At 31.5% G+C, this 14,326-nt stretch overlaps 2 protein-coding genes across 2 annotated transcripts; both read left to right on the top strand.

Moving 5' to 3' along the window:
- Window positions 1-3,286: 3,286 nt before the first annotated feature.
- LOC107020903 (ubiquitin-conjugating enzyme E2 7-like) lies at window positions 3,287-7,010 on the top strand. The gene is made up of 6 exons (XM_015221431.2): window positions 3,287-3,460; window positions 4,071-4,173; window positions 5,602-5,699; window positions 5,808-5,908; window positions 6,473-6,550; window positions 6,668-7,010. Exons 1-6 carry the CDS (start codon window positions 3,406-3,408, stop codon window positions 6,743-6,745), a joined length of 513 nt encoding a protein of 170 aa, XP_015076917.1. The 5' UTR covers window positions 3,287-3,405; the 3' UTR covers window positions 6,746-7,010.
- Window positions 7,011-9,669: 2,659 nt separating this feature from the next.
- Window positions 9,670-13,718, top strand: LOC107020904 (ubiquitin-conjugating enzyme E2 7-like). Its single transcript, XM_015221432.2, has 6 exons — window positions 9,670-9,950; window positions 11,006-11,108; window positions 12,134-12,231; window positions 12,339-12,439; window positions 13,014-13,091; window positions 13,372-13,718. Exons 1-6 carry the CDS (start codon window positions 9,896-9,898, stop codon window positions 13,447-13,449), a joined length of 513 nt encoding a protein of 170 aa, XP_015076918.1. The 5' UTR covers window positions 9,670-9,895; the 3' UTR covers window positions 13,450-13,718.
- The last annotated feature ends 608 nt before the right edge of the window (window positions 13,719-14,326 follow it).

Consider the following 14,326-nt stretch of genomic DNA (forward strand, 5'->3'; position numbering starts at 1 on the left):
GGGGGGGGGTTAGGGATTGGGTGAAAAACAAAATTTTAAAATAGAAAATATTTTTAAAAAAATTGATGTTTTCCCAAAAAAAAATTGAAATTGAAATTGGAGGAGAGTTTTGGAAAATGTTTTCCTTAATTTTTAAAGTGAAGTCATTTTCCTTAATTTTGAGGAAAATGAGTTGATTTGGAAAACATTTTCCAAAACTTTTATCCCAACCAAACATGAGAAAATTGGAAACATAAAATGTTTTCCTTCATACCAAACACACTCATAATCCAACTGTTTTTCATTCCTATTAATATATTATTTTGTTCAATAATTATATTCAGATTCAATTAAATTTAAATTCATACATTATAAGGTTCATTTTTCAAGAAAAAGCTTTCAACAACAAAAAAAAAAATCACTTCCAAACATTTAAATCCGAGACTTTATAATTTTAATTAGAGAGATCTTAATCATCTTATCACGACTCGTATCGATATTTTTTTGCTTGCATATGTGCTTATAAACAATGCTTTCAACAACAAAGAAAAAATCACTTCCAAACATTCAAATCCGAGACTTTATAATTTTAATTAGAGAGATCTCAGTCATCTTGTCACGACTCATATCGATATTTTTTTGCTTGCACATGTGCTTATGAACAACATTTTAACGTGCACTAGCCTTTCAACTTTCAACCCCCACAATACGTTTTAATTTAAACTTTAATTGGCCTTTGTTTTGGTTTCAATTTGATTAGCCTAAAATGTTCATACTTTTTATTACGACATAAATTAATTAATATCATATTTATGTCGATGTAACAATTCAAATAAAGTTTTCGATAGCCACTAAATCTTGTTGTCTATTTATTCTTTAAAATGTATTGATTTTAATATTATATAAGCGGAATCAAGCATGTTGTCCTTAGAATCGAAATCAATGTATAGAATTCTTGTAATTATCCTAGAGCTATTAGAAAAGACTTTTAACTGGAAAAAATCCATTACGATACCTATTCGGAAGTTTTCGCAACTCAATCATAATTGATTGAAATCATAAAAAAAAAATCATTTTCGAATTTTGTCTCTAACTCACTTGACAAGTAAAATTCACAAACAATTACTTTATAGCCATCGTCGTAAAATTTTGAATTACACAAAAAAAGATTATGTCACTTACTATTTTTTTAAGATATAATCGAAAAGTGGCTAGTGACCGCTATTTTGGAGTCATTTACACTTTTGTCCTTATTTATATTGGTCTTTAATTTATACCCTCGTTATAAATTTTTATTTTCGTATTATAATATCTCACTATAAGCTAGCTTATTTGACGAGTAAAAATTAAAGATTAGTCGAGATAAGACGTGCGATTTTTCGAGAAGTGTATAAGTGGAGGAATGATTTTGACAAAAAATGGATAAGAAGAAATTTGTGGGGAACAAAGTGGGCCTTTTAATAAAGTTAAGTCTTATCAACAATGAGGCCCAATATGTCAATTTCATCAAAATGGGCCTTTAATTTTGTCTTATCATTATATGGGCCTCATATGTAATGGGCTTATCACCAGGGCCAGGAATCTTAATGGGCCCAGAGCTTTATGTGTGCATATTTGCACAAATAGCCAATTTGAGGATTCTTATTTAAAGCATAAACAAAATTCATGATTTTTCCAAAGTCTATTCGTTTTAGAATCTAATTATGTTTCGTCAAAATTAAATTTCAGACAAAATAATTGAAGTTTTTGTATAAATTTTACGCAAATATCTGAAGCTAGTCGTAACACTCCTTTTTTTTCGACTTCAAATCCTGATCGAACCCTTCACAAATCAACCCAGAAGACCCCCAAGTAATAACTTTACTCAACTAGTTTGATTGAATACAATATTTTTTTAAAAAGCGAAAGAAAAAAAAAAGGTCCTAGCTCAACTTTTTTTTTTTAAAAAAAAATATTATTTCTTTAAATTAAGGAAACTCAAAAGATGAGAAGTGGAATCATTTATGCAACAATATACTATAAGAATATAGACACTTTAATTTTGGGTGACACATGGTCCAAGTTTAATATAGTATGGTCCTTTGCATCTGATATATTTCTTAATATGATTCACTTTCCTTAGGTTAGGTATACAACAAGAAAGAGAAATTATTTATTTTTAATCAGCGATTATGAATTTGAGTCTTTAAAAATGAGAAAAATTCTTTTTGGAATTTTGTTCTTTATTATAGATATACTATACGTAAATTCGAGTTTAATTGAATCATAATATAATATTGAACATAGAATGAAAAATCAACAAGGAAAAAAATATACAAGGAAGTGTTGATTACAGTATTAGAATATGTTTATTAGCAATTAACATAAATTTCATGGAAGACATTCAATTTAATATATAAAATAAGTTTTGATGTATATATATCATATATTTTTGTATATGTTTCATATAATATTTTGACAGAGAATATGCTCAATCAAATCACCCTTCATTTTATATGGCTACGTTGCTCGCGAGTGTATATATTGCAATAAACCATATAAATTTAAAAAAGCTTTATTTTATAATTTTAAAAAGTGTATGTATAAATTAGCAAGTGATTAAAATTTTCTGGACTCATTTATTGCTTGTATATTATTAAAGTTTATAAATAATTTATTAAATTATCGATCCCTAACATTGTTATTACTTATAAAATTTTAAATTATGTTATTATTGTTTTCTTGAAAGTTTTTAAAATTATTTAAAAGAAATTCTCAGATCACGATCTAAAATGTTTATAAGTTGTCAGAAAAACAAATAAAATAATCATATACAAAACAATTAAGAGACGACTTACATAAATTTCATTGATGAATTAAGATGAACTTAAATATGGTAATGATACAAAAATAAATATATTATGCCTAATCCAACAATGAGAATTATGTGGATCGCTTAAAATTATATCAAAAAATTAATTTTTCTATCTTCACTTGATGTGAAACTTCAACAATAAATAAAAATAACAAATTTCAAATTTAATTAAGTAGACTAAATATAGTAAAAAATCTCAATTGAAATATATAAAATTAAAATCTTAAATATGTTTTCCTATTGAGGTGGCAACCTCTTGATTATACCATCAAGATGTGATAGTTGAGTCTACTAGATATTTCGAATTCAAATTTAAAATTTTTAATTATGAGTTAAATTTAAATTAATCAAATTGTAATACGAAATTACAGAGATGTTAGACCTCGAAAAGAAAAAATAATTATATGTAGGACCACCCTAATGTTCTACATTATTATGATTTTCAACCTGTTAATAACAATTGAAAAAAAAAATTAAATTCCTCAAATCCAATCTCATCCACAAAATTTGCCTTTGCTCTGCTCTCCATAATCTCAATCTTCAATCTCCTCTAACTCACTATAAATTTGTTTATGGCTTCAGCTTCTCCTTCTCAAGCTAGTCTTTTACTTCAGAAACAGCTCAAAGGTATTGAGTTTTTTGCCACTCTTTTTGTTACTAAGCTCAAAGGGTGTTTGTTTTCTTAAATTTGAATGTAAAGATCCTTGTTTTTTCATATTTTTGTACTCATAATTCATTATATGGACTGTTTGCTTAATTGGGTGTTCTTGATTTTTGTTGTTTACTTTGATTTGTGTGTAAAGATCCTTGCTTTTTCATATTTTTGTACTCATAAATCATTATATTCACTGTTTGCTTAATTGGGTGTTCTTGATTCTTATTGTTTACCTTAAATTGATTGTAAAGATCCTTGCTTTTTCTTCATTTTGTGCTCATATTCATTTCATGGACTGTTTACTTAATTGGGTGTTTTAGATTCATGTTGTTTTCTTTAATTTGAATGTAAAGATCCTTGCTTTTTCTTGTGTTTTGTACTGGTATTCATTCTATGGACTGTTTGCTTTATTGGGTGTTCTTGATTTTTGTTGTTCCCTTTCATTTGAATATAAAGATCCTTATTACTTCAGAAACAACTCCAATGTATGATCCCCCCCCCCCTTTATTTTGGTACTTGTGTTTCATTCTATGGACTGTTTGTTTGATTGGATGTTTGTAATTCTTATTGTTTCACTTTCAGATCTCTGTAAAAAACCAGTTGATGGATTTTCAGCTGGTTTGGTTGATGAAAGCAACTTATTCGAATGGAGTGTCACCATTATTGGACCCCCGGAAACTTTATAGTGAGTCTTTACTTGTATTAGTTTAAAGATTTTTTTTTCTTTTGATTTGATGTTAAAGTTCTTTGGTTTTTTCAATTTGTTTGGTTGCTGATGGATTTTTGTCTTTGATTTGATGTATGCTCGATTGAATAAGTTTGTATTTTCTTATACAGTTATGAAAATTTTGGGTCTTGGATTGTTTTCTGATTCAGTGAATGCTGTAATTCTAATAAAAACACCATGATTTAAGGTCTGATATGGAGCTTCTGATTAGATACATTTTATGATCTGGTAATATTTAGAAACTTATTTAGTATGATGATGAAATGAAATGAGCTAAAATGAAGAAGGGGGGAATTCATATAGACGACCCCAACTTATTTGGGACTGAGGCGTAATTGGTTTTATAATGTTTAGGACCTTGCGTCCAACTTTCCCTAGGGTGAACTCTCTATCGACCATTATAAACTTATTTAGTATGATGATGAAATGATCTTCAATGAAGAAGTCGGGATTCATATAGCCAAACTCGGCTTGTTTCAGACTGAAGCATAGTTGTTTTTGTTGTTGTAATGGCGGAACTCGGCTTGTTTCAGGCTGAAGCATAGTTATTTTGTTGTAATGTTTAGAACCTTGCATCCAACTTTTCCCGGGGGGGACTCTATCAGCCATTAGAAACTTATGTAGTATAATGATGAAATGGAATGAGGTTAAATGAAGAAGTGGGGATTCATATAGCCAACCCTGAATTGTTTGGGATCGAGGCATAGTTTTTTTGTTTTGTTGTTGTAATGTTTTGAATCTTGCATCCAACTGCCGAGGGTGAACTCTCTATTGAATGTATTTCTCTTCTCCTGGAAGTCAATGTGAAATGAAAATCAATCAATCTACCCTCTCCTTGGTCTCAAACTAATCTCCGAAGTTCCTTGCTGAAATAGGTACCGCTAACTTTTCACATTACCCTCTCTCTGGCTTTTAATCATATTCATAGACCTTTTCCCGTCCAAAAGTTCCAATCACCTTTTATTAGTCTTTCATCTGTGTTTGATGTAGCTCTGATGATTCGCCTCACCCATTCTTACTCTTAACTAAGAAACTGAAAAAACAATCCTACCCAGGTGGGTAGATAGAGAATACCTAGGGGGGTGGGGGGTGGGGGGAGGGAGACTCTCTTCAAGGAACTCAGCAAAATAGCTGTCTAATTTCAGGAGAAGGGGTGCCTCCTCAGAAAGGGGGTCGGAGTGACCAGGCCCAACTGTTTAAACCGAAACTCATGCTCATTCTTCGTTGACTTTGCAGCTTAGCAATCGTAATACATATTTCCTTAAGTTTGTTTATGTTGTTCAAGTTGATGACTTCAGTAGATATTTCGTCATTTCCAGTGTTTACTTATGCATTAGGTTGGGTCAGAAAAAATTTCCTAACTTTGTGTAATTGTTGCAACTGCAGTGAGGGGGGTTTCTTTAATGCTATCATGAGCTTTCCTCAAAATTATCCCAACAGTCCGCCAACTGTTAAATTTACATCAGAGGTTTGGCATCCTAATGGTACGTAAGCTACATGTATATTTCGGAGAATTAGTGAAGTGTTGATCTTCAGTACCATCATCGTCTCATTATTTTTGCCTCTATCGCGAAATCTGGTTCGATATACAGTTTACTCTGATGGAAAGGTCTGCATCTCAATTCTTCACCCCCCTGGTGATGATCCAAATGGTTACGAGCTTGCTAGTGAGCGTTGGTCTCCTGTCCATACGGTACGGAAATCTGTTTTCGTCTTCTTTCCTATGAATATTCATAAAATGGATGTTCACGTTTTCTTTTCCTTTTTATTGGTAAATTAAATGTTCCCACTTCCTTTAGTAAAATGGTTATGGGGTTGGTTTTCGCTCGATCCAAACAATTCATAAATTAGGCTATCTATATGAGCTTGTGGTGATCCCTCTTTTAAATGGTTGTGTTTTTATGTGTTAAATTGTAAAAGAGAGAGTTCCATGGGTCAAGTAGGAATTAACGAACGTGTTTTGATGCTGTATACCTTTAACATCTCTCTATATGGGCATATGATGATGCCATCTTTTAAATAGTTGTTTCTTCATGTGTCAAATTACATTTAATAGCGTCGCATGGATGAAAAAGGAAAGCAATGCAATTCACGACTTTTTGACAGCTATTACCTTGTTTGCTACTCTTCCGTACACTTCCATGTCCGATGGTGTTTCTCTTATGATTGTTCGATTTTCATTTGTTGTATGTTATTTTTCTTTCAAACACACAACTTCTCTATGTTAAAAGTTTGTGGCTATACGAACGATATGCAGGTGGAGAGCATAATGTTGAGCATCATATCAATGCTTTCAAGTCCTAATGATGAGTCTCCTGCTAATGTCGAAGCAGCTGTAAGTAATCCAATTTATTAACTTCTTTTTTCCCACTTGTTCCCTCTTAAACTGCGCTGCGTTGCGTTATCAACTTCAAACGCCTTTTTTTATACGTCTCTTTCTGGCATATTGCAGAAGGAATGGAGAGACAACAGAGATGAATTCAAGAAAAAGGTTAGTCGTTGTGTAAGACGGTCCCAAGAAATGACGTAAAACAAACATATTTCGTCATTAGTTGTCGATTGATACAAATGTAGAATTGCTTGTCAAGGCTATACCTCTCTGTATTACTATGCCTTTTCGTTCCGCGAATTCGGTCATTGTTTTGCATTTTTTGTTATAACATAAGTTTTGAGGTTCATTATTTTATAGCTCTAAAGATGTTTACTGCTGGCCTCACATTGTCTGTATTTTCCTCTGTAGATGTTAATGTACATCTCATAAATGAACTAAATGAATCTTTCTTATACTTCGATTATCATATTAGTTACTGTTTTGCTTTCGTTTATTCTATTTTTTTTTGGGACCGTTCTCGGTTGAGCCGAGGGTCTATCAGAAGTAACCTCTCTACTCAGACCTTACCCTTCCTAGACCTCATTTTGTGGGATTCTACGAAGTACGTTGTTGAAAATTTGGCTCGTTGTTACAGGGTTTCGCTAGAAATTAGCGATTTGTTTTCATGGTGTGTAATAAACACTAGTAGACATTGCCTATTTTCGTGTCGTGAAGTACTTTTCGTGTCCGTTGTACAAAGAGGACTTATATTGTTCGGACTCTTCAAAAATCGCATTGTAGTGCAATTTGGGATCATTTGCACTTTTGTTCTTATTTAATGTTGTTTTTTTCTTTAATATATGCTCCTTTATAACTAACCATTTTCTTGGGAGCCGCACCTTTATATTTTCGTATCGTAATATTTCACTAAGTTATGCTCGGGTTATTAGGCATCATTTCAATTTCTAAAGAATGTATATCCCACTAGACATAACTTCGATTGCTAAAACGCAAAAAATAAAGATCAATCTATTTGAAAAGCAAAACGTGCCTCCACCGATGTCAATTTCATCAAATGGGCCTTTAATGTTGTCTTATCATTGATATGGGCCACATAGGTAATGGGCTTGTTACCATTTTCAAAGGCCCATAGGTTTATGTGTGTATATTTGCACTATATATCATTTTCTAGGGGAAAGTACATAAATAGCCAATTTAAGGATTATTATTTAAGATATGACCAAAATTTATGAATTTTAAACATATTTTAGACAAAATAATCAAAGTTTTTGTATAAATTATACTTAAATATCTGAAGTTGGTTGCAATGATCCTCATTTATGAAACAATATACTAAAAGAATATACACTTTAATTTTGGGTCACATATAATAGAGAGTGATGGTTCTTTGCATCTTGGTATAGGATTTAATATGATTCACCATCCTTTTTTCAGGTTAAAAAAAAAAAAGAATAATATCGGTTTTGATGAGATGATCGAAATTTTCTCTTTTATCAACGGTTTTGAATTTGAGCTTTTAAAACTGGAAAAAAAAAATCCTTTTGGGAGCTTTATTGTCAATAATGTGTCATGAAGTACACAAATTTAAATTTAATTGAACCAATATATGATATTGTACATCGAATAAAAAATCAGAAAGAAAAAAAGGTATACAAGAAAGAACTTATTGCAATATCGGAATATGTTTATTATTGACAAAACCATAATTTTTTAACATATATATAGCATACATTTTGTTATATATTCAATATAATTTTTCGATAAATAATGTGTTTAACAAGTGAATTATTGCACCAGAATTTCTAAGTTAAACACATTAAAAAATGTTGATTATGGTGGTCCTAAACACCAATTATAGATATATACATTATCTCTAATCCTTTTTAAGGTGACATGTAGGTCAATTTTCATATTTTGATTATTCTATTGAATACTTGTTATAAATATTTTTAGCATTATTACTTAAAAATCCAGAAGATGATTCAAAAAGCTAAGATTCACTTAGCTAAAGATAAGTCATAAAATAGTTAAGAGATAGCTTGTTTCAAGTTCACTCGACAACGATGAATTAAAATTATTTTTATTGATGCTTATTTAAATTTCGAGTGATGAAATAACATTTAAAAGTTAAATTCAATTATAATTTCAGAGTTTATAAATATTAATGTGAACTCATTTGCTAGTTTCAATGGACAAGTTTATTTAACACTTGATGTTTATAGTCGTATTTTGCTTAATGTTATAGATAAAATAAAAAATAATTAAAAATACCTTAAAATTATGTTGCAACATCATGATTATACTATTAAAAAATTTAGTGCAATAAATGAGATTGCTTCTTAATAAAAGTCTCGATTTCGAATCTTGACTATGATAGAATATTTGGTAAATAGCACTTATATATTGACAATGATTAAAACATACTTAACTATGATAGTATGATATATCAAAATAAATATCCCGTCTAACCATAATTCATAGAATCGCTTAAAATGATATTAAAAAATAATTTTCTATATTTATATCATACTCGACGTGAAACTTTTCAACGATAAATACAAATAATAAATTCCAAAGTTAGTTAAGTAGATTAAACATAGTAAAAATTCTTAATTAAAATACATAAAGTTAAAATTTCCAATACATCTCTTTGCACGTGTAGTAATATCTTGATCATTCACCAAAGTATTTGATACAACCAATGAGATTACTTCTTTATCTAAAGTTTTAATTTCGAGTTTGATATAATATAATATTTAATAGGGAACACATCTATATCAAAGAACTTCATATTCAAATTTTAAGATAAGAAGTCTCAATTCCGAATCTTGATATAATATAATATTTAATAAAAATATACATGTATATTAAGGGATTTCATGTTCAACTCAAAAATGATTAAGAATTAAGATAAACTAAATTATGATATTATGATACACAAATAAATATCAAGTCTAATCAAAATTTAAAAAATCACTCAAAATTATATGAAAATATGAATTTCTTATATTTACAATCAAGTAGATTAAATATAGTAAAAAAAATTCAATCAATAGATAAAATTAAATTTTAAATTCTTGGTATAAAGAATAAAATTATTTGTTAATCAGAATTCTTAATTTCGAGTTCCATAACATATTTGATAGGGAGCACTTGTGTAGTGATGGATTTCATATTTAACTCAAAGAATTAAAGATATTTAAACCTCCATTGCAGCCTTTCTTTGTTTGGTCTAAAAGAGTACTTATTTGACTTCTAAATTGAAACCTCTACAGGGATTTGAATAGTTTGTATAAATCTACTGATTCTGTTTTTTGATTTCTTTGCCAAGAATCTATTTGAAGTATAATGGCTTCAGCTTCTCCTTCTCAAGCTAGTCTCCTACTTCAGAAACAACTCAAAGGTATGGTTTTTTTTTATTCTTACTCATAGTATATTGTTGTTGTTTCTTTGATTTGAGTATAAAGATCCTTGCTTTTTCACTTTTTGTGTGTTGATATTCATTCTATGAACTGTTTGCTTCATTGGGTGTTCTTGATTTGTGTTGTTTCCTTTAATTTGAATGTAAAGATCCATGCTTTTTTGCTTTTTGTGTGCTGATATTCATTCTATGAACTGTTTGCTTCATTGGGTGTTCTTGATTTGTGTTGTTTCCTTTAATTTGAATGTAAAGATCCATCCTTTTTTGCTTTTCTTGTATTAATGTTCAATCTATGGAGTTTTTGCTTTTTTTAATGTTTCCTTTAATTTGAATGTAAAGATCCTTTCTTTTTTTACTTTTTGTGTATGCATATACAATCTATGGACTGTTGGTTTAGTTGGGTGTTCTTGATTTTTGTTGTTTCCTTTAATTTGAATGTAAAGATCCATGCTTTTTTGCTTTTTCTTGTATGCATATTTAGTCTATGGAATGTTTGCTTGTTTTGGGGGCTCTTGAATTTTTGTTGTTTCCTTTGATATGAATGTAAAGATCCTTTCTTTTTCAGTTTTTGTGTATGCATATTCAATCTATGGACTGTTTGCTTAATTGGGTGTTCTTGATATTTGTTGTTTTCTTTCATTTGAATGTAAAAAAGATCCTTGCTTTATTACTTCTCCTTGTATTCATATGCACTATAGCTTGATTGGGTGTTCTTGGTTTTCGTTGTTTCCTTTAATCTGAATGTAAGGATCCTTGCTTTTCACTTCTTCTGTACTCATAGGGAACGATCCATACTAGATCTGACAAACTGCCCGTCCTGCCTCCTCTACGTTCGTGATAGCTCATCTTTATATTCTATGATCTGTTTGCTTAATTGGGTGTTCTTGATTTTTGTTGTTTCCTTTAATTTTGAATGTAAAGATCCTTGCTTTTTCTAGTCATATTCATTTTGTGGACTCTGCGCTTAATTGGGTGTTGTTAAAGTTTGTTGTTTTCTTTAATTTAAATGTAAAGATCCTTGTTTTTTCCACATTCAGATCTCTGTAAAAAACCAGTTGATGGATTTTCAGCTGGTTTGGTTGATGAAAGCAACTTATTCGAATGGAGTGTCACCATTATTGGACCGCCGGAAACTTTATAGTGAGTCTTTACTTGTATTCGTTTAAAGAATTTTTTTCTCTTTTGATTTGATGTTGAAGTTCTTTCCGTTTTTCAATTTTGGGTGGTTGTTGACGTGCTTTTGTCCTTGATTTGATTTACGCTCTATTGAATAAATTTGCGTTTTCTTATATGTTTATGAAAATTTGGTGCGTGTGATCCATGCAGTAGGCTATAGTGTTTTTATGTTGCTCGGTTCTGGAGCTTTGAATTACTAATGAGCTTATGAGTAGATACATTCTTTTATCTGGTATTATTTAGAAACTTATATAGTATGATGATAAAATGAAATGAGCTTAAACGAAGAAGTGTGGATTCATAAGCCAACCTTGACTTGTTTGGGATTGAGGTGTAGTTTTTTCGTTGCTGTTGTTGTAATGTATAGAACCCTGCACCCAACTTTTCCTAGGGTGAACTCTCTATCGACTGTGTTTCTCTTATAAATCTGTACTCTCCGTAGTCTCAAACTAATCTATGAAGTTCTTTGTCGTACTAGGTGCCACTAACATTGCACATTACTGTCTCTGGTTTTTAATCATATACATCAACTTTTTTCCCGTCAAAAGTTTCCGTTCACCTTTTATTACTCTTTCATCTATGTTTGATGTAACTCTTATGGTTCATCTCATCCATTATTGCTATTTACTAAGTAACTGAAAGAAGCATCCTTACACAGGTGAGTAGATATAGAATACCTAGGGGCACGAAACTCCTTGACTCTGTCCAAGGAACTTGGCAGAATAGCCTCCTAACTTCAAGAGAAGGGATGCCTCCTCAGAAAGGGGGTGGGAGTGACCAAGCCCGACTGTTTACTACTGAATCTATTGCTCATTCTTGGTTGACTTAGCAACTTGACAATTGAAATACGTATTTCCTTTTAGGTAGTTTTTGTTGTATAAGTTGATGACTCTTGTTAAGACTAGATATTTCGTCATTTCCAATGTTTACTTATGCTATACGTTGAGTCGGGAAAAACTCCTAACCATGTGTGAGTGTTGCAAGTGCAGTGACGGGGGTTTCTTTAATGCTATCATGAGCTTTCCTCAAAATTATCCCAACAGTCCGCCAACTGTTAAATTTACCTCGGAGATTTGGCATCCTAATGGTACGTAAATGTCATCTACATTTCGGAGAACTAGTGAAGTGATTGATCTTTTGTACCATCGTCTCATTAATTTTCGTTCTATCGTGAAATTCTGGTTTTGTATACAGTTTACTCTGATGGAAAGGTTTGCATCTCAATCCTTCATCCCCCTGGTGATGATCCAAATGGCTATGAGCTTGCTAGTGAGCGTTGGTCTCCAGTCCATACGGTATGTAAATCTGTTTTCGTCTTCTTTCCTATGAATATTCATAAAATGGATGTTCACGTTTTCTTTTCCTTTTTATTGGTAAATTAAATGTTCCCATTTCCTTTGGTAAAATGGTTATGGTGTTGGTTTTCACCCGATCCAAACAATTCATAAATTAGGCTATCTATATGAGCTTGTGGTGATCCCTCTTTTAAATGGTTGTGTTTTTATGTGTCAAATTATAAAAGAGAGCCGTGGTAACGATCCAGGCGTTATTTTGATGAATAAAACTTACCTTAGGGAAGTGGTTCAGGTAGCTCAGCTGGCTAGAGCGAAGGACTGAAAATCCTCGTGTTAGTGGTTCAAATCGATGTAATTCATGACCTTTGACAACTATTACCTTTTATGTATCTATCCTTTACATTCACCGTTCCAAATCTTGATCGAGAAAACGTCCTTGTTTGTACTTCTCTTTACTTTCGAGATTGGGATGGTGTTCCCTTTTGTGATTGTTCGACTGAAGTTCATTTGTCGTATTTTTCCTTCTGCACTCGACATCTCGATTATCAAATTTGACTGGTTGTATGATATGCAGGTGGAGAGCATAATGTTGAGCATCATATCAATGCTTTCAAGTCCTAATGATGAGTCCCCTGCTAATGTCGAAGCAGCTGTAAGTAATCCAATTTATCGACTTTTTTTCACTTATTCCCTTTGAATTGGGGTGCATTGCGTCCTCCTGGTGTCGGGGTAGGGTAGACACTATATGTAAGTAATCCAATTTATCGACTTTTACAATGTAATTTATGGATAGTGCTCGTGCCATCGCGATTAGAGTGTTCAAACTAATATCAGTAGAGACGACCATGGCCAGCATGTGCCCGTTATTTAGTTCTTCTTCTTTTGTTCCAACGCCTTTTTCACGTTTCTTTTTTTTTTCTGGCACATTGCAGAAGGAATGGAGAGACAATAGAGATGAATTCAAAAAAAAGGTTAGTCGTTGTGTAAGACGGTCTCAAGAAATGATGTAAAACAAACTTCTTTCGCGTCATCAGCTGCTGATCATCGATACAAATGTAGAATCGCTGTCAAGGTCATACCTTTCTGTATCATTACGCCTTTTCGTCTTGCAAGTTCAATCGTCGTTTACATTATTTTTTGGGTTAAAACTTTAGTTTTTGAGGTTCTTGCCATTTAAGTGAGATTGTACATCTCAGAAATGAGCTAAATGAATCTTTTCTTCTTCTTATTAGAGAACTGATTATTTGTTTCATGAAAAATTTGTCTTTGTTACAATGTTTATTCTTCTTCTTGATTGCTTTAGATTGTTTTCCCTCGAGCCGAGGGCGTATCGGAAACAGTCTCTCTACCTCTGCTGTAGAGATAAGGTTTGTGTATACTCTATCCTTCCGAGACCTCGTTTTGATGGGATTACACCGAGTATGTTGTTGAAAATTTGTCTTGTTAGTAAAGGGTTTCCCATGGGAAACTCGTCTCCAACATTACACTGGATATGTTGTTGTTAGTCTGCGACTCTAATTTTGTGTATCCGGAAAAAGTCTCTCTACCTTCACAAGGTAAGGGTAAGACTACATATTACACTACCCTTTTCAGGCATCGCTCGTGCATTTACAGTGAATATGTTGTTACTATGCAAGTCAATACATAAAATAACAAAAAATGGAAAGAATTTTCGACATGAACAAGAGGTCGTTGCTCAGATGTTAGAAAACAACTCGATTTTCATTTTTAGTAGTGTCTAGCTAGATTCTTATATATTAGTTTGATATGAGGATATTCTCAATTTTGAAATAGAAATTATAATAGATTCTCGTGATTCGATTTTCACGGACCATCTTTTTTTTTTATACCCTAATATAATTGATCATTTTTTATTTGTCAATATAT

This window comes from Solanum pennellii, chromosome 5, assembly GCF_001406875.1.
Source record: "Solanum pennellii chromosome 5, SPENNV200".
In the NCBI taxonomy this organism is placed as follows: Eukaryota; Viridiplantae; Streptophyta; class Magnoliopsida; order Solanales; family Solanaceae; genus Solanum; species Solanum pennellii.

Excerpts from the sequence above, each read along its gene's own strand:
- LOC107020903 (XM_015221431.2), top strand. The coding sequence starts at position 3,406 with ATGGCTTCAGCTTCTCCTTCTCAAGCTAGTCTTTTACTTCAGAAACAG. Across the intron at positions 3,461-4,070 it reads ACTTCAGAAACAGCTCAAAG|ATCTCTGTAAAAAACCAGTT; the intron begins GTATTGAGTTTT and ends TTTCACTTTCAG. Across the intron at positions 5,909-6,472 it reads GTTGGTCTCCTGTCCATACG|GTGGAGAGCATAATGTTGAG; the intron begins GTACGGAAATCT and ends AACGATATGCAG.
- LOC107020904 (XM_015221432.2), top strand. The coding sequence starts at position 9,896 with ATGGCTTCAGCTTCTCCTTCTCAAGCTAGTCTCCTACTTCAGAAACAA. Across the intron at positions 12,440-13,013 it reads GTTGGTCTCCAGTCCATACG|GTGGAGAGCATAATGTTGAG; the intron begins GTATGTAAATCT and ends TATGATATGCAG. Across the intron at positions 13,092-13,371 it reads CTGCTAATGTCGAAGCAGCT|AAGGAATGGAGAGACAATAG; the intron begins GTAAGTAATCCA and ends GGCACATTGCAG.